The sequence below is a fragment of the Camelus ferus genome, chromosome 1 (assembly GCF_009834535.1).
Source record: "Camelus ferus isolate YT-003-E chromosome 1, BCGSAC_Cfer_1.0, whole genome shotgun sequence".
Lineage (NCBI taxonomy): Eukaryota > Metazoa > Chordata > Mammalia > Artiodactyla > Camelidae > Camelus > Camelus ferus.
This window is the reverse complement of record NC_045696.1, coordinates 109,636,742-109,659,652: the sequence shown is the minus strand read 5'-3', so window position 1 is coordinate 109,659,652 and position 22,911 is coordinate 109,636,742. Positions and strand designations below refer to the sequence as shown.

General features: G+C 38.9%; 1 protein-coding gene across 1 annotated transcript; it reads left to right on the top strand.

The window, feature by feature from the left end:
* The first annotated feature begins 1,606 nt into the window (after positions 1 to 1,606).
* SRPRB (SRP receptor subunit beta) lies at positions 1,607 to 21,950 on the top strand. Its single transcript, XM_006179714.2, has 7 exons — positions 1,607 to 1,810; positions 2,442 to 2,536; positions 3,436 to 3,513; positions 6,221 to 6,303; positions 13,446 to 13,582; positions 16,537 to 16,591; positions 19,819 to 21,950. Exons 1-7 carry the CDS (start codon positions 1,657 to 1,659, stop codon positions 20,030 to 20,032), a joined length of 816 nt encoding a protein of 271 aa, XP_006179776.1. The 5' UTR covers positions 1,607 to 1,656; the 3' UTR covers positions 20,033 to 21,950.
* The last annotated feature ends 961 nt before the right edge of the window (positions 21,951 to 22,911 follow it).

The window sequence follows — 22,911 nt, the reverse complement described above, 5'->3', positions numbered from 1 at the left end:
TTCATTCAAGCCTCATCATCTGTTGCAGAGATGCTGCTATTTCCAGGACATATTTTACTCCTGTGTCACTGACTCTCCCTTCTTAGGCTTCTTGGTGTGGTCCCCTCTCCTCCTCACTCTTCGTGAGCTCCATGATTTAATGACCACTTGTTAACATATGACTCTCAAGTGAAAATAGCACCTACTGCTGAAACCTCACATTCGTTCACTGTAACACCTGCTTGATATACGATTTTAGATTTCCTAGAGTTAATGGAAACTCCACATACACAAAAGAGAGGTGATTTTCATCCTTGCTCTGCTCCCAGCTCCAAAGTCTCTCTAACTGAATTCTCTAATTTATGTTAAGCACTTTGATCTTCCCAATAATGCACACCAACTGCTTCAGATGCAGTCTTGGTAACTCTCCTTCTTAACTCGGCGTATCCAGTTAATCACCAAATCCTATATATTTTCCTTCTAAATATCTCTCATAGCTGTGGCTGCCTTTCCACACTTACCTCTGTCCCTGGCTCAGCCCCTGTGCCTCATTTGTCAAAATACTGCAATAGTCTCCAGCTAGTCTCCCTGCCCCCAGTCTTTTTTCTCTCAAACCACAGCTCTCCGTTGATCTGCCAATCATCAATCTCACCTCCAACCAAAAATTCTTACTGCATTCTGGATAAGGCCTAGGTTCCTCAGCATAGCACACATTCCCTTCAGGCCTGGTTTTTGCCAACATTTCCTGTTTCATCTTCTGCCACTTATGCTGCAAAGACACCTGTTAATGACAGAAACTGAAAACCGGCAGAGCCCCTAGGCTGGCCACTTCTGACCCGATGAGGTGTTTTATTTGGGCCACAAGTTTTTATTATTTGCTGAAATTTGAAAAGTGGAAAATTTCCCTTAAAAACCTTTCTTTCTGGCTTATCTTGAAAAACTGAAGAACTGGCCACCGTGGTCCCACATACCTGCCTGGCAGAGTGGTGGCTGCCTCCTTTGGGCAGGAGTGCCAGCTGCAGTTTTCAATCATCCCCACCCCGCCTATGGATTTTCCTGGCTGCTTCCCTTAATGTAGGTATTTCAGTTGCAGCCCTAGATTTACAGTGTGGGGACATCGAATTGCTCACTTTCTTCTGCACAGAGCACCCTTTTTTCTGTCACGCCTGAAGAGGCTAATGGATCCTTCTTGGCTCAGTTCCTGGCATTTTTCTCCAGGAACTGTTCTCTGAACCTACGATGGACTAAGCGTTCCTACTTGCATTCTCATATCGCTACTTAAAATCCTCTGTCACCCCGTGCCACATTATATTCAGATGAAATGTTTGTGTAATGCTTGAGTTCCTCGTAAGACTCACCTCTCAAATGGAGCGACTGGAAATCCTCAATAAAGATTTCTTGAGTCATTCATTTTATTCACCCATCATTTTGTCAAGAACCATGAAGAGAGCGGCGACGTTTGACTCACACACCTGTGGCTGGCTGGCTGCCCAGTCTTTCGGCGGAAGCCCGAAGTCCAAGAGAACTACAACTCCCATCAGGACCTTCGGGATTCCGGCCTCTGAAGGAGGAAATACAATTTAGGAACTACCACTCCCGTGATGCTCCGCTGCGCACGCCTGCGCAGAGCCCAGGGCCACGTTGCTTTCGCGGTGCCGGATACCACGCATCCCAGCCATGGCTTCCGCGGACTCCCGGCGGGTGGGGGATGGCGGTGGTGCCGGGGGCACCTTCCAGCCCTACCTGGACTCCTTGCGGCAGGAGCTGCAGCAGAGGGACCCGACGCTGCTGTCAGTCGTGGTGGCGCTCCTCGCGGTGCTGCTGACGCTAGGTAAAGAGGCGGCCGATGGATGTGGCGGGTGCAGGGCGGGCGAGGATCCGGGCTAGGACTGGGCTTGTGCAGACCGTGGACGCGCTGCAGAGATGGCACCTGGGGGGCGTCTGGAGAGGGAGACCACCCCTTATACCACCCTGCTCTCCTGCCTGAAGCGGTAGAAACAGCTCTATGTTAAAGGGGATCCCTCGCGACCCCCGGAGTGACTTCCTGCTCCTTGGGTACGGGTTACTAGCCCCTGTTCCTCCTGAGCGCGATCCCCGCCCCGCACCCCCGCCTTCTATTGCTCTTACTACTAGACTTAAAGGGTCTTTGCTCCAAGTTTGAGCATTCTATGTTTGCGAGCTGGGTGCTGGGGTACGAAGTTAATAAGGCAAGACTGCGCTTGAGTAGTACACAGTTGAGGTAGGGGCTGCAGATACAGAAAAGTTGACAGTTGATAGTGGCTGAAACTCAGCGGATCTCCTAACGACTACAGCAACGATTATAATGGTGGTAATAACAGTGAAAGTAAGTTCTGGAATGAAAGAAGTGTTCTGTGGTAGACTTCTGTTAATTTCCCCGGACCCAACCGTACACGGGGATTGTTGACAATCAAGGCATAATTTTGGTTTTCTCTATTCCACAGTGTTCTGGAAGTTCATCCGGAGCAGAAGGAGCAGTCAAAGAGCCGTTCTTCTTGTTGGCCTTTGTGACTCCGGGAAAACATTGCTCTTTGTCCGAGTAAATGCTGTGATTTACACCTCTCTTATTAAACTTGATAGGAAATTTTAGGGCATCCCATTATTCCTGGGATTTTTTTGCACTTGCCAGATACTGACATTTAGCCTTTATCCCATTTAAAGATTTTATATATTGACTACTTTCATGCTGTGGCTAAGGATGCCAGAACAGCTGAAAAGATACAAGACAGTAATTGTCACACAGTGTAAAACTCTTTTTGTGACAAACTCTTCTGAGAGTTTGTCAAAGAAACTTTTTCAAAGGGGGATTCTCAACATCTTGGGCTAATTAGGCTTATTTTCACTAATGTTTATATTTAGTCTATTTAGCATGTTTAAATGTTTGCTTTTTTGCTACAGAGAGTAGCAGAGGTTTTCTCCTTATTACTTTTTTCAATTTTTATTTAAAAAATAGCCTTTTTTTGTTTGTTTTTTGGGGGGTTATTAGGTTTATTTATTTATTTTTTATTGGAAGTACTGGGGATTGAACCCAGGACCTCATGCATACTAGGCATGCACTCTACCACTGAACTGTACCCTCCCCCATTACTCTTCTTTTTGAGAGTATAAATTATTTCCCTTCCACTAAAGAAATATAATTTCTAATCATCAAAGATGTTTAGAAATGTTAATGGAAGGTCAGTAAATTTGGCCACTAACCACTTGAAGCTGTTATTTGAAAATAATAGTGTAAAAATCATAGTTTTTTTCCTTCTTTCATTGGGAAGAGGGGAATGAAGTTTGCAATTAATTAGATTTTTCTACAAGCAAAGGGAAGAAAATCAGTATGGTTCCTTTCAGCTGTTGCAAGCTGATCTAACTCTTAGAGTAAAAATACTTACTTTAGATTGCTGTTTATGTTTACTCTGATCTCTGACATACTATTTTGTCTTTTTACAGTTGTTAACAGGCCTTTACAGAGACACTCAGACTTCCATCACTGACAGCTCTGCTGCGTACAGGGTCAACAATAACAGGGTAAGGGGTTTCGAGAATGTTGGGGGTCTGACAATTTTACTTCCTTTTGTCAGGAAAAGACATTTTTAGGATGAATTACTCTGAGGGCATAGGTACTATTTATAGCTTATTTTTATGGATAAATATAGTCCATGTGACAAATTCTGCTCTTAGCCACCCAAGCAGTAGACTTACTCCTGCCCTCCCCTGCTTTTTATCTCATGCACACTGATGTTACACTGCATTTGATTAGTTTTTGTTTCTATGTCTTCTTTCCAGCTTTACCATGAGTTCTTAAGGGTGAACATTAAGCCTTTTTCTTCTCATTTATGTTTTGAATATAAAGACTTAGAAAAGTCTAAGTCTCCTCCTTAGAAGTAATAATTCACCATTTTCTTCCTGTGTAGTCTTCCAGGTGGTCTGTGCTGTATAACTATATGTGTTTATCCTTAACTTTTTTTCTTTTTTAACACTGTCCCCCACCCCACCCCCTTTTTTAAAAATTTAACAATATGACTGATACTGCTGATACTACTTGCGTTTGTTTTTCCTTTTTTCCCCTCCTCGTTTGCATACATAGCACTACCTGGTTGATTTATGAGCTGCCTAGTATTCCATTTTGTGGCTGTACCATACAATTAAGGTTTTATTTAATAAGAGACCTATTAACAGACATACAGTTTTTTGTTGTTACAATCTTTTGCTTTTACAAAGTGTTACAATGGCTCTGTTAAAGAGTATACATGAGTATATTTCAAAAGTGCCAATAAGGAATCATGAGAAAGGACTTTTTATGTACCTATATGTCTCCAGAATTAGACAGTGACTGCCAAGTCGATTATAATGCTTAAGAAGTATTTGGTGAGTGAGTGGAGGGAAGGTGGATGGCTGGTTGGAGTGGATGTATAGATGGGTGAATTAGAATGCTGACCGTAGGAACCTTTTCCCTTTCTCCTTGGGTCCCCCTGACTCTTCTGTTCCCTCCAGAATTAACCATTATAAGCAAAGGTAAAGAGACATTCTTTTCAATGTCTTAGAGATTTTTTTTCTTTTTTTAATAATAGCACTCTTTATGGCTCAGACTTTTTGAAACTCCCAAGGATTCAGATTTTGAAATTTCAAGTTTGGGAGTTCTTTAATTCTTGAGGCACTTGTACCAGATTTTTCAAAGTGGGGTATTCCAGGGTATGCTTTAGACCTGTACTTTCCAATAGAGTAGCCACGGTGTGACTACTGAGCACCTGAAGTGTGACTAGTTTAAGTTGAAGGGTGCTGTAAGTATGAAATATACACCAGGTCTTGAAGATTTGGAATGAAAAAAAGAATGTAAAATATAAATAATTTCTTGAGTTTTAAATTATATACTAAAAAATAATATTTTAAATCTAGTATTTTAGATACATTGGATTACATAATATATGTTTTAAAAATTTGACCTGTTTCTCTTTTAATATGACTATTAGAAAACTTAACATTACATATGAGACTTGCATGTTTCTATTGCATATGTAAAACACTCCTCCCTTCTTTCTTCTCCTACCCCCTTTATGTTTTACGTCTAGTCTCTCATGACAGTAACATACTTAGCGTTGTAGCTTATGAATTGTTTATAGTATGTGGTGTGGTGCTGATTATGAAATGTGGTAGTGGGTCCCAGCCTGAGGTCCCTAGACTCTTACCAGTATTTTAAAAAAAAAAAGGCTAATACATATTGTATATTTACCTATAAAAGACTGCTCAGACTAAGCGCCAGTTCATAATGTATCCAGCTGTAATTAAGTCAAATCTGTGCATAGTGCTGACCCCCTCCTGCTGAATAGCGATTGAGGCTGTCTGTGGAGAAGGTAGAGCATCTGAGAAGTGATGCATGAGTCTGATGCAGGTTCTAGGGCTATACCTGAGAGCCTTATCATTGAGCATAGTCACATCTGCATTGAACCTGAGTTCAAGAGTGAAGGCCTGGAAAGAACAGCATGTAAGTGGGTGCTTAACAAGCCTGCTCAGTAGGGGGACAGCCCCACCCTGTTCGATGATTGTCCCCTGGATCAAGAATTGACACAAAATATTAACAGAGTTGGAACAAATAAATGATTTCTCTAGTGGGCATACATTTTTAATTAACTTATGGTAGAAATATGAAGGAATGTTTTGTTTTTATAAAGGTTAGGGATCTCTGTAGTGGTAACATGCAATGTGATGGAGTGTAGGTTCTTACATTACATTATTTAGTTTGTGAATATTTATTACTGATTTTGCTTTTATTCATACTGGTATATTTCCTCAGCCTCAGCCTCACATGAACTTCCCTAATTTCCCCAGACAGGGTCAGTTTCTCATGTACCCTTAGAACATTTATCAAAGTTGTAATTTTACATTTACATGTAATTTTACATTGTGTTGATCTTTCTGATTATAAGCTCTGTTAGAGCAGGCACCACGTCAGATTTTGCTCATTGTTAAATCCCCAGAGCCTCCACTAATGATTTATAAATAGGAGATGCTCTGTGAACATTTGTTTGATTCATTAATTGGCAGTATTTTCTTTCTTAGTTGTACCTGAAATAGTAATATGTCATTTATTTGATTCATTAATTAGTTACAGTGACACTTTTGGTTCATTAATTAACTGGGTTACAGTTCTAATACCTGAGATCTGAAATGAATGATTTATGTTACGGATGTGAATCAAGGTGAAACATGAATTTAATATTGTTGCTGCCATCCTTAGGGGACTAGCCTGACCTTGATTGACCTCCCTGGCCATGAGAGCTTGAGACTTCAGTTCTTAGAGCGGTTTAAGGCTTCAGCCAGGTAAGTAGGAAGTGAAATGAGCTTGTCTGAACTTTGTACATAAAGGACACCTGTGTTGTTTTTCTCTGGTTTTGGGAGGCAACCTGGTGTCCTGGAGTGGAATGAGCATGGACCCTGGGGTCAGCCGTTTCTGGGTTGCAAGCCCACTTACACTTGGATTATATAAGATAATGTTTCAAAGTGTTTCTCAGAGTGTTCAGAAAGCATTTATGCTTATTATCCTGTTGATAAATTTTTCATTTACTCTGAGGACAAATTTAATAATGTGTAGAATTATTAAAACTGAATAAAGAATTTTAAAGCTAGATGGAATCCTAGAAGTTATTAAAATCCAACATTATATATTTCTATCCTTAGATTGTCTAAAATTGATGCCTGAAACATACAGAACAATATTTTCATATTTCTTTTAGTATCATCCTTGTGTTACTGACTCTTTCATTTCCTAAATTTCTCATGCTTCAGTTTAAGACACTTTATTCTTTTTTAGTCTCTAACACTAGTAAGAACTTGAGGGAAATCAAAATACCACATCTCATGGATTTTAAGACACATTTTAATATCTATTTGGAATGCTACTTACAGTTGACAGTGTTACAGTTTAATTGGCAGTATTTTCTTTCTTAGTTGTACCTGAAATAATAATACGTCTTTTATTTGATGGACTCTTTGGTTTGATGGAATGAGCTAGTTTTTTCCTTCCTTATTTTTGAAGATATCTTGGCTTGTATTTTTTTGTTGCTTCCTTGCCCACAAGGTGGTGGTGATGAGCAATCTATCATAGATAAGACTGTTATTTGATTTAAAAAAAAAAAACCCAAACTTTATTTTTAGACAGTTTCAGGTTCACAGCAAAATTAAGCAGGAGATACAGAGATTTTCCATATAACCTCACCCCTACACAGGCCTAGCCTCCCCTGTTATCGGCATCCTCCACCGAAGTAGTACATTTGTTACGATCAGTGTACCTAAATTGACAGGTCATAAACACCCAGAGTTTACATTTTACGTGAGGATCCATTCCTGATGTGTGTTCTAGGAATTTGAGCAAATGTATAATGGTATGTATTCACCCTTACAGTACCATACAGAGTAGTTGCGCTGCCCTAAAAATCCCCTGTCCTGTCAGTTCATCCTTCTCTCCCCTAACCCGACAACCACTCATCTTTTTACCATCTCTATAGTTTTGCCTTTTCCAGAATGTCATATAGTTGGAAACATACAGTATGTAGCCTTTTCACGCTGCCTTCTTTCACTTAGTAATGTGCATTTAAGATTTTCCAGGTCTTTTCATTGCTTGAGTCCTCATTTCTTTTTAGTGCTGAATGATGTTTCATTGTCTGGCTGTACCACAGTTCATTTACCCATTCACCTACTGAAGGACATCTTGGTTGCTTCCAACTTTTGGCAGTTATGAATAAAGCTAGTTTTTGTGTGAACATAAAGTTTTGAGTAAATAGCAAGGAGCAGATATCACAGAATCATATAGTGAGAGTGTGTTTAATTTTGTGAGAAGTCACCAAACTGTCTTCCAAAGTGGCTGTACCACTTCGCATTCCCATCAGTGCTGAGTGACAGCTCCACTTGCTCTGCATCCTCCCCAGCGTTTAGTGTTGTCAGTGTTTTGGATTGTGGCTATTCTAATGGGTATGTAGTGGTATCTAATTGTTTTATTTTGCATTTCCCTAATGACATATGACGTGGAACATCTTTTCGTATACTTATTTGCTATTTATAAGTTATTTAAATCTTGTCCAGTGAGGTGTCTGTAAAGATCTTTGACCCACTTTTTAAACTGAGTTGTTTTCTTACTGTTGAGTTTTAAGAGTTTTTACATATTTTGGATAACAGTCTTTTATCAGATACATCTTTTGCAAATATTTTCTCCCAGTCTGTGGCTTGTTTTCTCATTCTCTTGATGTTGACTTTTGTAGAGCTGACATTTTTATCTTTATTGGAGTCCAGTTTATTGATTCTTTTCTTGGATTATGTTGTATCTAAAAAGTCATTGTCAAACTCAAGATGATCTAGGTTTTCTCCAGTGTTATTTCCTAGGAGTTTTATAGTTCTGGTTTACTTTTAGGTATGTGATTCATTTTAAGTTAATTTTTGTGAAAGATGTAAGTTCTGTATCTAGACTCTTTTTGGTTTTTTTTTTTTTTTTTTTTGCACTCTCCAGCACTATTTGTTGAAAAGACTGTATTTGTTCCTCTGTCAAAGATCACATGACTATTTATGAGGCTCTCTTTTTGGACTCTATTCTGTTATATTGATCTTTCACCAATATCATGTTGTCTTGATTACTATAGTTTGATAGTAAGTTGGTAATGTCAGTTCTCCAGCTTTGTTCTTCGGTATCGTATTGGCTGTTCTGGGTCTTTTGCCTCTTCATATAAACTTCAGTATCCACAAAATAAGTTTGTGAGATTTTGATTGGAATTGCATTAAATCTATAGATCAAGTTGGGAAGAACTGACCTCTTGATACTATCCAGTGTTCCTATCCATGGAAGTGGAGTATCTCTCCATTTTTCTAGTTCTACTTTGATTTTGTTGATTAGAGTTTCATAGTTTAGTTTTCCTCATATAGATCGTATGATGTATTTATACCTGAGATTCCTTTTGGAGGCTGCTAATGTAAATGGCATTGTGTTTTTAATATCAAATTCCATTTGTTCATTCCTGATATTTGGGTAAGCGATTCATTTGTGTGTCAACCTTGTATCCTGCAATTCTGCTATACTTGCTTGTTAATTCCTGAGCTTTGTTGATTCTTTCAGATTTTCTACACAGACAGTCATTTCATGTGCTACAAAGACATTTTCATTTCTTCCTTCCTAGTCTGTATACCTCTCACTCCTTTTCTCGTCCTAATGCATTAGCTTGGAATTCCAGTACGATGTTGCAAAAGCAGTGGTGAGATGGGACATCCTTGCTTGTCCTGGTCTTAACAGGACAGCTTTGACTCTTAAGTGCTGTTGATTTTTCAGTTTGGTCAGTTTTTTACTTATTGTTAGAATGCAGTGGTGAATTCCAACTTCTTTCATGCTGGAATGGAAACTGAAGGTTGTGTGAGTTTTCATTCCTTAGATGATACAAATCCAGAAATGATAAATTTTCCCATAATTGGGTTTTAATTTCTAATTAAAAATTTTTTTCTTTTCCTGTTTTCATTTATAAAGTTTTTAAAAATAATTTTCAGTGTAATTACTCTTTGAATCAAGTATTTTGGGTAACTAAAACATTCAAAATATGAAGATACAAATGAACTTAAGTTATAATCACCATAAATGCAAATTCAAAAGTCATTTAAATAAAGTGGACCCTTGAACAAAATGGGTTTGAACTGTGTGAGCCTACTTGTACACTTTAAATTATTTTTTTCCTTTTTTTCAAATTGAAGTATAGTCAGTTTACAATGTGTCAATTTCTGGCATACAGCATAATGTTTCAGTCATAGATATACATATATATTCCTTTTCATATTCTTTTTCATTATAGGTTACTGCAAAATATTGAATATAGTTGCCTGTGCTATATAATATAAACTTGTTGTAAACAGGATATTGTAGGCTCTTGTTTTGTTATCCAGTCTTCCATTCTGTGTCTTTTGATTAGCGCATTTAGTCCATTGACAATTACAGTAATTATTGGTAGAGGTGTGTTTATTGCCATTTTAAACTTTGTTTTCCAGTTGATTTTGTATTTCTTTTTTGTTGCTTCCTTTCTCTTTCTGTTTTTCCTTTTGTGCTTTAGTTCTTTTGTGTTAGTTTGGGGTTTTTTTGGTTTTGGTTTTTGTGACTCTGTTGTATACTTTTGATTTGTGGTTACCCTATTTTTCAAGTATGTTAACCCAATACTACATCTCTTTGCTTCAGACTGGTAATGAGATAGGCTGAAACATACCTTAAGAAGAATGAAAGGACAATGTACATTTTCTTGCTCCCCCTTCCCGTAATTTATGATTTTTGTGTCCTCTTTTTACATCTTCGTGTTTATCCTCTTGCAGTTCATTGTAGTTATCACATTTCCAATTGTGATTTTTCCCTTTTCTATAGCTTCCTGCTTTTTTTCTATTTAGAGAAGACATTTTAATATTTCTTTTCGGATAGGTTTAATATTGCTGTATTCTTTTAGTTTTCGCTTGCCTGAAAAATTCTCTATCTCTCCTTCTAAAGGATATTCTTGCTGATACTAGGTTGCAGATTTTCATCTTCAGAACTTTGAATATATCTTGCTTCTCCCTTCTGGCCAGCAATGTTTGTGCAGAGAAATCAGCTGAAAGCCTTATGGGGGGGGTTCCCTTATAACTAACTCTTTGTTTTTCTCTTGCTGCCTTTAGAATCTTTAACTTTGGCCATCTTAATTATAATATGCCCTAGTGTAGGTCTGTTTGGATTCTTCTTGTTGGGGACCTTCTGTGTTTCCTGTACTTGGATATCTGTTTCCTTCTTTAGGTTTGGAAAATTTTCAGTCATGATTTCTTCAAATACATTTTGATCCCCTTTTTTGTTTCTTCTCCTTCTGGGACCCCTGTTATGTGTAGACTGGCACCTTCTACTCCACCAGCTCTCTTTCACTTGATATATACTACAGGACTACATGGTCTGTGGTTGGTTGGATCTGCCAGTGCCAGACCTTGGATACGGAGTGCTGACTGTGAAGTTACACACAGATTTTTGACTGTGTAGAGGGTCAGTGTCCTTAACCCCCACCTTGTTCAGGGGTCAACTGTGTATTGATCTGTGACTTCTTGGTTTTTAGCCTTACCTTCTGAGTTCATCAAGTTTCCTCAATCTCATTTTTACCCCCTCTACTGGTTTGTAATATGCTGTTTCTACTCTTTCCATGGTTATCCTCTGCCCTCCCCCCTTCTTTTTAACATCGATTACTTAGCAGAAGTTTAAAATCAATAATAGCAATTTTCTTTAAATGAATCTTAAAATTCGTAGCTTTGATCTTCCTTCCATCTTCCTTTCATTTTATTTTTCTTTCCTCCTTTTTAACCCCCAACAGTAATATTTTTATCCTCTATTTGTTGATTACCTCGAATCACCAGGATATATATAGATTTCTTTTTTCTCCATTACTTCTTGACTCTTAATCTTCCCTTTTGATTCAGTTTTCTTTTAATTTTCTTTTAGATATGTTTCCAGAAATGCTGAACAAGACATAAGGTTTCTCATCTTTTGTTCATTTGAAAGTTTTTTCATTGGCCTTCATTTTTGAGTAACTTTTAGCTGAGTATAAAATCCTGGTGGTAGTTATTTCTTTCATCACAGTGAAGGCTTACTCTTGGCTTCAGATATCTGTTGTTGTAGGTGAGAAAGCAGGTGTGCAGTCTAATTGTCATTTCATCTGTCTTTTTAACCTCTGTTCAGGGGTGATTTCTAAGTTTTATCATGCTTGGAATTCAAGTGTGCTGTTTCAGTTTAAAGAGTCACCTATTCAGTTCTGGAAAATTCTCAACATTATCCTTTCAGCTAGTTCTGTTTCCACATTCTCAGTTTCACCTCCGGGAACTCTTTTTAAATCATCGAACCATATCATTTCTGCCTTTCTTGCCTCTTCTCTATCGCATCTTCCAAGTCTTTTTACTGTGCATATAGTATGATGTTTTCATCTTTGTTTTGTAGTTTACTGTATGCTTTTCAACTGTGAGTATTCTCTGCTTAACTTTTCCATTGAGTTGTTATTAATTTTGTTTATTCTTTACTTCTAAAAACATATCTTTTAAAATCAGCCTGTTTGTTTTTATGCTAACTTTATTCTTTTATTATGGTGTCTACTATTCTCTTAAATAGTTTAAAATATTTTATCAATTGCTTCATTATTTTTAGTTTTGGGTGCTAATTAATCTGTCTTTGTGGTTCTTCCTCATAATGGTTTATTTTCTGTGATTTGTAATTTTTGATCCAGACCCCTTATTCAAGGGAATTAGATTTTGTTGTTGATGTTGTGATTGCTGTTTTTTTTTTATTGATTTAGGATGTGAAAGCCTCTCTCCAGAAGGGGTTCATATTTCCTTCTATTGGGGGCCGTAAGGGTTCATTGAGTCTGGCCCAATTTTTATATGACTCTTCCTGCTTGGGCATCTGACCCTGAGAAGGTGTAAATTCATACCCTGTATCTGTGTGTGACACAGGCGACCCAGTGTTTCAGTTCTTCTTGGACGATTTTCCCACAGTGCTCTCCACTAGACTGCTTTTAAGTTCTAGGCTTTGCACAGAGTGTTTCATTTCCAGCTCTCCAACTGCATATTGGCCATTGCACATTCTCCTGGGCATTCCGACCCTCATCTCAAAGGCCTGTTACCTGCTGTTTTCCTGGACTGCTTTGCTTTAGCTTTGACACGTCTTCATTTCTGGCACATGAGGATTCTCACTGTTTCTGCCTTGGGTTTGACCCTACCTGGTCACACGCTTTCTAATTTGATTATCCTTTTAGTTTTATCTGTCTTCCACTTAGGGACCAATATTCTTTGTAAGACAGAAAAGCATAAACTCTGTAGGTCAGTGTGTCACACCCCTTTGCTACCTGAGCTTACCTTGAGTTCTCTAGGGCATATTGTCCCACTACTTCGTATCCTAAATATATTACTTCCAGACAGTCTGTGCCGCAGTAATTTTTGTCTGGCTAAAATTCAGCCAACCTTTAAGTCTTCTTGACCAGATTTTATGTCAATGATCTTTTTGTTTGTTCCTGCTACAGCGGATGCATAGATCTGTCTAGTGTTTTATCGCATGGTTTTGTGTATGACAACTTCCAGGACTTGAGGGGAAGCATCATTTCCTGTTGTCTTTTTAGATACAATCATTGATACATAGTAGTAGTCAGTAGCCCTTTGTTCAGTATTTGTGCTATGTGATTACTTGTGCACACATCTGCGTGTGAGTTTGTTTTGTGTTACTCATTAGGATTGAATTGGACAAAATTGAGAATGTCATTTTTCTTTTTCTTTCTTTGTTTCTTTTGGGGGAGGGTAATTAGGTTTGTTTGTTTGTTTGTTTAAATGGAGGTACTGGGGATTGAACCCAGGCTTCATACATGCCAAGCACACTGCCACTGAGCTGTATACCCTCCTCCTGTTTCTCAGTATAATACTGCACTCTTGCATGCTCACTCTTTTTTTTCCCCCTTCAGGGCTATCGTATTTGTTGTGGATAGTGCAACCTTCCAGCGAGAGGTGAAGGATGTGGCCGAGTTTCTGTATCAAGTCCTCCTTGACAGTATGGGTCTGAAGAACACACCATCATTCTTAATTGCTTGCAATAAGCAAGGTACCCTCATGTCTACTGGCAATAATAATTGATATATTTCTGGGATTGCTAGTTAGAATTAATACAATTATCTACAATTGTTATTACTGAGGATGACAGACAATTGCTAATGAGCTACATAACATAAGGATTTTAAGCCTTAAAATTTATTTATACTCCTGCGTTTTCCTTAGTCTCATTACCAGGCTGTTCTCAGGAATGACAAAGGAGTGACGATTATCAATTGTTATTTGACACATGTTTTATTTTTTTTAATTATAAATCATTTTACTTTACCAAATTAAGTTCATCAGACTGACAGTACGTCTTATCAGATACACAGTTGTGGGAGGACTGGGTAGAGTCTCTCCTTTCAAATAAGTTTGCCATTTAGCACATTTCATCTAGGGGAGTTTGCAGAAGTTGTTTTTCTTTAACCTCATAAGCATGAGAACCTTTTTAGTGTCACCCGGTAAAACTAGGTTTCAACTTCACTACCTGTAAGATCAGGTTAGGAGTGATGTCAGCATCACGCGGCATGAGGCGTCTCCATTGTCTCTCCCTCTTGTTCTGCAACTAGTAAAACATCCGTAACTGAACAGAGGTTCCCATGCCCAGCACACTGGGATGCTGGAGAGACCCACAAGTCTGTACATCTGAAGGTGGGCGGCCTGGACACGTAGAGGAGGCAGAAGACTCCACCAAAAACCTATTGGAAATAATAAATGAATACAGTCAAGTTGCAGGGTACAAAATCAGTATACAGAGATCTGTTGTGTTTCTGTACACCAACAGCAAACTAGCAGAAAGAAATTAAGAAGACATTCCCATTTACAATTGAAGCAAAAAGAATAAAATTCCTAGGAATAAATTTAACCAAGGAAGTGAAAAACCTGTACACTGAAAACTGTAAAACATTGTTGAAAGAAATGGAAGACAAAGAAATGGAAAGATATTTTGTGCTCGTGGATTGGAAGAATTAGCATTATTTTAACCATCTATGGATTCAGTGCAACAATCCCTATAAAAATCCCAATGACATTTTTCACAGAAATAGAACAAAAATTCCTAATATTTGTATGAAACCATAAAAGGCTGCGAATAGCCAAAGCAATCTTGAGAAAAAAGAAGAAAGATAGAGGTATCATACTCCGATTTCAAATTATACTACAAAGCTATGGTACTCAAAACAGCATGGTATTAGCAGAAAAACAGACATACAGATCAGTGGAACAGAATTGAAAGCCCATATATGGACAATTAATTGACAACAAAGGAGCAAAGAACATACAATGGAGAAAGAGCAATCTCTTCAGTAAGTAGTGTTGGGAGAACTGGACAACCATATATAAAAGAATGAAACTAGGCCTTTTCCTTACACCATAGCCCAAAATTAACTCAAAATGGATTAAAGACTTGAATGTAAGACCTGAAACCGTAAGACTGCTAGAAGAAAACAGGGAGTTTTGGACTCTGACGTTGGTTTTAGCAGTATCTTTTTGGATCTGTCTCTTCAAGCAAGGCAAACAAAAACAAAAATGAGCAAGTGGGACCACATCAAACAGAAGCTCTGCCCAGCACGGGAAACCATCAACAAAACAAAAAGACTACCTACCAAATGGGAGAAGATATTTTCAATTCATACATCTGATAAGGAGTTAATACGCAAAATATATAAAGAACTCACATAACTCGACAACAACAAAAAAACCCAAACAACCTGATTTTAAAAAGGGCAGAAGATCTGAATAGATTTTTTTTCTGAAAAGGTACAGATGGCCAGCAGGCACATGTGAAGATGTTCATCACTAGTGAAGAGGAACGTCATTAGTTACCAGGGAAATGCAAATCAAAACCACAGTGAGACATCACCTCACACCCATTAGAATGGCTGTTGTCAGAAGAATGAGAAATAACCAGTGTTGGGGAGGATGTGGAGAAAAGGGATCCCTTGTGCACTGCTGGTGGGAGTGTAAACTGGTGCAGCCACTATGGAAAACAGTATGGAGGTTCCTCAAAAAATTAAGAATAGAACTACCATGTGATCCAGCAATCCCACCATCTGAGTATTTATCTAAAGATAATGAAAACACTAACTCAAAAAGATACCAGCACCCACTACTGTGTGGTGACGGGTGGAAACTAAACTTGGTGGTGAGCACGCTGTAGTGTACACAGAAGTCAGATCATAACGTTGTACATGTGAAATTTATATAATGTTGTAAACCATGTTACCTCAATAATGAATGAAATAATCTCTCCTCTTTCCTAAAAAAAAAAATGAAAATAAGATAGACTATTTGATCTTCATAGGCCTCTTTCAGATCTAATATTCTCATTCTACGAAGAGCCTGGTGCATTTCTCAGAGGCAAGCTAGTAATAACTGTAACAGTGACTAGTCGGGAATCAGCCTTAGGATCATCCCCTGACCTCTTTATTTCTTCTGTTCAGTATAAGAAGAGGAAGTAATGTTTATTTGGCTTCTGCTGGTGTTAAATCAGTGCTTGTTTATTACCAACGTGCACTTGACGCTGTAACATACCATCTTAGAGTCAGCTGGAAATGTGCTTAGTTTACTATTATATGACCGGTGTATATGACAGGTAGGGTATTTCTGTCGGACTGTGGGCTCTTGTTAAAAGTCAGAAAGCTGGTAGTTTTTCTTTTTGTTAAACTGGCTGGACTTATATATGTGGGTTGATATAAAAGGTCTATAAGATGTGGCAAACTTTAGTGAAGGAACTAACCAATTTTAGGGTCACTAAGTTAATATATTTATAAGTATTATCATAATATAAATATTCAAATATAAAGCTTACTTTGATACAGGAAATACTAGTAATAAAAAACTTTTAAAAAAGTGGTGAGGCAGAGAAATTTACTGGTTTAAGTAGGAATTTTCCATATGTGCAAGAAATCTTGGGAAAAGACCCTTTCTGCTTTAAACTGCAAAAATGTCTTTATTTCTTTACAGACATTACAATGGCAAAATCAGCAAAGTTAATTCAGCAGCAGCTTGAAAAAGAACTGTAAGTAAGAATAAGTCCTATTAGTTAATTGTGTATCTTCTTAATGTTTAGAAAATGTGAATAAATCACTTGGCATCTTTGGTTGTGTATGGTTATCACAGTTAGCCTGAAGATCAGTGTGAAACGTACTTGTTAAATAGCTGACAACAGATTAGTGGAATTACAAAAATTATTCATGTGGATGTTTATAGATATTCAGAATTTTTGTGGAAAGTTCTCAAGTTTATTGAGACTGTAGGCTCAGTTTATTTTCCCATTGTTTCTAGCTCATTTATAGCAGATATGAAAGATTTTAAAGACTAAAAAATTTGAAGGCCGTGAAAGTTTGTGTTGACAGAATAAGAAAAGAAAACTTTGGAAGAATGTAAACATCTATGATACTATTTTGTAGCTTACCTTTTTGTTTTCAAGCTACGTAGCAGTATCATTTAACTTAATTTTGGTATTTAAGAATTTGTAAATTAAGCTGTAAGCTTTTGTTTTTGGTTCATTTGTTTTATTTTATTCTTTTATTGAAGTATAGTTGGTTTACAGTGTGTTAATTTCTGGTATACAGCATAGTGATTCAGTTTTATATATATATTCCTTTTCATATTCATTTTCATTATAGGCTATTAGAATGATTTGGGGGGGTAATTAGGTTAATTAATTAATTTATTTTCATTATTTATTTGATGGAGGCTCTGGGGATTGAACCCAAGACCTCCTGCATGCTAAACATGTGCTCTACCACTGAGCTGTTACCCTCCCCCCAAGCTATAAACTTTTAAATTTTAAGGACTCTAACATGTTTTTGTTGTTATTGTTTTCTAAGAGCTAGCTAACAGGTTGCTTACATAGAAAATACTATCAACATTATAATAAAGCAGGTTACTTTTTCTTATTGCTGTTGTGTAAGGACACTTCTAATTAAAGAATAAAATGAGGGGAAATTGTATAAATTCAACTTTTAGTACATTTTTCCCCACTGTCATTTACGTTCTCCTTTATTCATTTAACAAGCACCTGTAATGCATCTAGTGTATGCGGAGACTTGCACTCAGGGTGTGGCTATAGGAGGAAGTGTGATGGAGCTCTTGTACGCGGGAGGTTAGAGTCCAGTAGAAGACAATTTGCTTCAGGGGTCGACATACCCCTGCTAAGGGTCTGCAAGCGAAGAGTAGCTTTACATTTTTATAGGACTAGTAAGAAAAAAGGAAGAAAAGTAGAAAAATATGTGACTGAGATTAAATGTCACCCACAAGCCCAAAATAAATTTAATTTATTGCTGTTTACAGAAAAATTTTACCAGCTCTGGTCTGTCATTTTCTGTGGTTTCTTTTTTTTCTTTTTTCCTTTTAGTAGAGAATAATATATTTAATTCCATATGCTTTAGGTTTATTTATGTATTCATTTTAATGGAGGGGCTGGGGACTGAACCCAGGACCTCATGCATACTAGGCATGTACTCTACCACTGAGCTGTACCCTCCTCCCTAATTCCATATGCTTTAAGCTTTTAATATATAATTGAAAAGTTAGCCAATCAGATTTACCAAAGACATCATGCCTTCAAATTGAATATCAAAAGAAAAAAAATTAACCTTTTTATTGAGGTATAATTGCTATCTAGAAAGCTATACATACTTAATGTACACACCTCGATTTAGGGATAAGCATATACCTGTGAAACCACCACCATCAAAGCCATAAAAATGTCCGTTACTTTCTGAGTTTCTTCCTGCCTCCCTTATTAGATTATTCTGAATTTTAGTATGTTTTTACTGTTACAGCAAGTTTTATACTTTCATATGTTTTCATGTTGTTAATTAGTGTCATCTCACCTTGAAAAAGCCCCTTTAGCATTTCTTGTAAGGCAGGACTAGTAGTGATGAACTCCCACAGCGTTTGTGTGTCTGGAAAAGCTTTTGTCCCTGTCTTACATCTGTTGCAATAGTTAAGAATTACCTTTGTGAAAAAAGTGATCACTATTATTTGTGAATGCATTTTTCAAACAGTATGGTCCAAGTCTTCCCATGTTTAAAACACATTTTTCTTAGCCCATTTGCTTTTCACTCTAAAGAGCCATAGAAAAACTATACAGAAAGAAATATTATAAAGCAGCGAAATTAAATGTTAAAAGAGTTATAAAGGTTAATACCAGGTGAATTAGGAGTCTAATTTTAGTTTAATCCTGTATTTATAAGAATTTGGCCCCTTCAGCTTTGTAGCATTTCATAGTCTTCTGAATCAGAGTTTACTATTTTTACGTGGCCTTAGGGCAAGAACTGAATTCATGTGATGTTTGGCTTTTTTGCCTTTTAAAGTTTTTTTTTAATTGTAAAATACCTTACATATAAGGGAGTATATATGACATATATATTGAGTCTAAAGAATACTAAAATGAACACCCACAGACCCAGCACCTTGCTTAGAAGGCCCCATGTACTCGTCCCCAAATGCTTTTCCCTTTTTCCCCCAAGAAATAAGTAATATCTTAAGTTTTGTATTATTTGTTTTTTAAAATACTTTTCCCAGATGTGTGTGTCTTTCTAAACAAGGTATTTAGTTTTTCCTGTGGATTCGTTACTAACTTTCATGAAATCTTCAGCACCAAGAAATGCTTTATTTGTAGGAGAGCAGATTGTCACCCTGTCCTCTGCTCCTGGATTAGCAGGAAGGTGGGGAGCAGACAAATGAGCGTTGCTTGCACTTCTTATTAGGGCCAGCAGGTGGCAGTTAAGTGACTTGAACTGGGAAAGTTTTAGTGGCTGAAGAGATTGGAGAGTAATTATCCCCAAACTGGATGTGAAAACCTGCAGTTTGTGTATTTCTGAGCTCTGTATCCAGATGGACTCGAGATTAATATAAATACCCTATTTATCCCCACTTAACTTTCAGAAACATAAAGTTTTATAATATTTATAGCATGTAATTTTAAAATACATTTTAAAACGACATCATACAGGAAATCCTAGTAGAAGAGGGCTCCAGTCTGAAAGAAGGTTGGTGTGACCTTGGTTCGTTATTGACCTGCCGTCATCTGGCCATGTAAGCTTGGACCCCTGGCCTGTCTTTCCAAGAGAGTAACTCAATAATCTTAATAGCTAAATTAACAGTTTTATGATTAAGTATTTAAACGAATGCTGAAATATTTAGGAATTAATATGATTTCCTAAAGGCCTTTAATCATTATATAAAAATTAAGCTCTTTTTGTTTCCTGACTCATTTTCCTTTTGCCTCAACAGCAATACTTTACGAGTCACCCGTTCCGCTGCCCCCAGCACACTGGACAGTTCCAGCGCTGCTCCCGCTCACCTGGGAAAGAAAGGCAAAGAATTTGAATTCTCACAGCTGCCCCTCAAAGTGGAGTTCCTGGAGTGTAGTGCCAAGGGTGGAAGAGGGGACACCGGCTCTGCTGACATCCAGGACCTGGAGAAATGGCTGGCTAAGATAGCGTGATGAGCAGATCCAAACACAAGACGTGACTGTGTGTGTGTGTGACTGACAGTTTTGGAAAAGGACATGGTAGTCTGGAGTTGATAAAGACGGAGTGCAAATGTAGTTAGAAACGTTTCCCTGTTCTGGAAACAAATTATTGTTAAAACTAGCATGGAATTTTTTTTTTAGGTTCATTTCTCTCTTATTGCTCTCAAGCGAGTCACTTTTATTTGACTCACGTGTCTTCTCTTTTTAAAGTGAATGTAACGTCTCTCTAGCATATGCTTGATGTAAGGTAAAGGTTTAACAAAAGGCATGCATGCAGAGAGCATCTTATCATAAGAGTATGGAATCATCTGAAAAGTCTTCTTATCCTCTGCTTTGGTGCTTTGGTCCCTTTTTCCTGAAAACAGACCTGTCTGTGTAGGGAACCAGTTGATTTCCAGTTGTCCTTGACATTCACAGGCAGTACATCATCTAGTCCTCTGTGAATCCTCAGATTTGTAGGTGCAGTTACGATATCTTCTCCCCGGGGGAGGGTAGAGGTCAGTGTTAGAGTGCGTGCCTAGCGTGCACGAGGTCCTGGGTTCAATCCCCAGCACCTCCGTTAAAATAAATAAATAAATAAATAAAATAAATACATAAATTAACCTAATTACCTCCCCCTTCCAAAAAAAACCAAAAATAATAATTTTAAAAAATGTATAGTCTCTCGACGTGTGAGGACAGGTAGAAGACAGCAGAGCTGTGTTGACAATGGTCTGTTCTAAGTCAGCTCAGTGACCGGTCCACACTCCAGCCTCATAGCGCGCTGGTTTGAAACCCGTGTTGTGAACCCCTGGAGTCAATCCCAGTTGATGGAACTGTAAGTGCTAAACCCCCAGATGCCAAGGGCCTAGCGTGTTCTAGTGGTTTTCCTTCACCGGGGAATTGATGGAGGTTTAGAAGCTGTTTTGTTTTTCTAAAGGCATGAGGGCTCCTGGGCTGTCTTCATGTGCTGTTTGATGAGCTACAGTTTTGTCCTCTGAGCTTGACTGCTGTGGGACAAACACAAAATGAAAAAAATCCTCTAGATTTTTAAAGTGCTGACGGTTTAAAAAAAAAATGTCAGCCTTTTCAAAGTGATGTGCTTTGCTGTCTTCTTAAACATGTGGCTTTTTTTTTAATGGCTTTTATAAGTGATGAATATATTTCTTGGTGAATAAAACAAGCTGTGTGGCTCAAAGCAACTGAATGGAATGGAATGGTATGGTGAGTACAACTGGGAGCATGTGTTAGGATTCAGGTTCCCTTCAAGTTTCTGGGGCCTGAGATTGCAGCGTACCTGGGATCGAACTCTCTATTCCTGCCTCACACACTCAGGGACAAGCCAGCTAAAGCTTAAAGGGGGACAGGTGGCTGTGGATAAGAGTGAAGCTAGTCCCTGTGAGAACAGTGCAGGAAGCCATGAGAGGGGAGGCACAGGGCACCCCAGGAGTTGCACACAGCCTCAAGGGATGGGGAGACTCAAGGGAGAGGAGCATGGAGCCGATGACATCCCAGTGAGTGTGGTCCCCACAGGCACTATGGCCCAAGCCTCTGCCTGCTGTCATCCCTCCCTGTGCTGCGAATGGGGGGACGCCGGACGCTGCCTCCCCCGCCCCCACCCCCGCCCCCTGCATCACACACCTTGTGGCCGGAGCATGAAGTAGACACAGGCCGACCTCAGGATGTTAGACTCCAACCCTGGCAGGGTTAGCGGGAGGCCTCTGCTGCCAGTGTTCTTACTGTCCCTTGGACTCAATTCCTGACCTTTCGTTATTAGCCAAGTAGTAACTTAAGGAAGTTAGTAAGAATGGTGAACCAGAAACCCAAAAGGAAAGTGATGAATGTGACGTGTTCACATAATCATAGGACGTGCTCACATGAATAAAAATCAATGGCTTGATACATCCGTTAAGAGGCACGTGGTCTCTCAGCTCCTTTTGTGTTGTTTTTTTCTGCTTAATGACGTGTTTTACTTTCTGGGAGGAAGCAATAGACCAGACAAGTGACTGAAGACCTGAAGATGATCTTTTGCAAAAGGAGCGTTAGATCTCAGTGATTCCCCAGTGTCAGTGTGCATCAGAATTACCCGGGATACTTGTTAAACAGCTCCTTTGAGGACCCTGCTTCTGAACATGCAGTTCAGAGGCAGATCGGGGTTGGTGCTGGGAATCTGCATGCTTCACATGACCTTTACCAAGCGCATGGGGCTCCCGGGAGCACCCTGCCAGGTGATCTGGCCTTCTGGAGTAACACTTGTGCCTTTAGTGTGTTTTAAGTCCTTTGGGCCACAGACCCTGATCAGTTTTTCTCACAGGGCGAAGTAAGCAAGCAGGTTACCCCCAGGCACTCTCATCCAGCTTCCTAACCCTGTGCTCCAGTCATCTCATTCTTGTGGGTGTGGGCCAGGGTGAGGTCATGGTCACTTGTCCTTGGGAGCTTGGAAGGGTTTTTGATGAGAGGTCAAATTATCCTCTTGTGGCTCTGGGGCCGTTCAGCCAAACTAGGCCCATTTCTTCGTGGGATGGGAGGCAGGTATGGCCAGAGTGGAAAGAGGGATGTCAGGTCACAGGGAACAGCAGACTAGGCATGACTGTATGTCACAGATGTGACAGTTGTAGCTTGGAACACCACCTTCTTGGGAATGTGGCAGTGTCTGAGCCACTGCGTGTGGAGGGCACAGGGACCTGCTCCCAGGGCAGCTGCCACCTGATGTGAATGACCCTGTGCCCTGCGAGTGGAGAGGTGCAGGCCCTGGCGAGATGCCCCCGTGGAGGGCAGCTGCGATGAGTGAGCCCTGGGCACTCACTGCACTGGGGAATACTGCCCAGCTCTGGCCTGGAGTCCCCACCGGGTACAGAGCTCACTCGCAGGCA

Bases quoted from the DNA above. Each gene is read 5' to 3' on its own strand.
- SRPRB (XM_006179714.2), top strand. From the start codon at position 1,657: ATGGCTTCCGCGGACTCCCGGCGGGTGGGGGATGGCGGTGGTGCCGGG. The intron at 3,514-6,220 runs GTAAGGGGTTTC...TGCCATCCTTAG, and splicing joins ACAGGGTCAACAATAACAGG to GGGACTAGCCTGACCTTGAT. The intron at 16,592-19,818 runs GTAAGTAAGAAT...TTGCCTCAACAG, and splicing joins CAGCAGCTTGAAAAAGAACT to CAATACTTTACGAGTCACCC.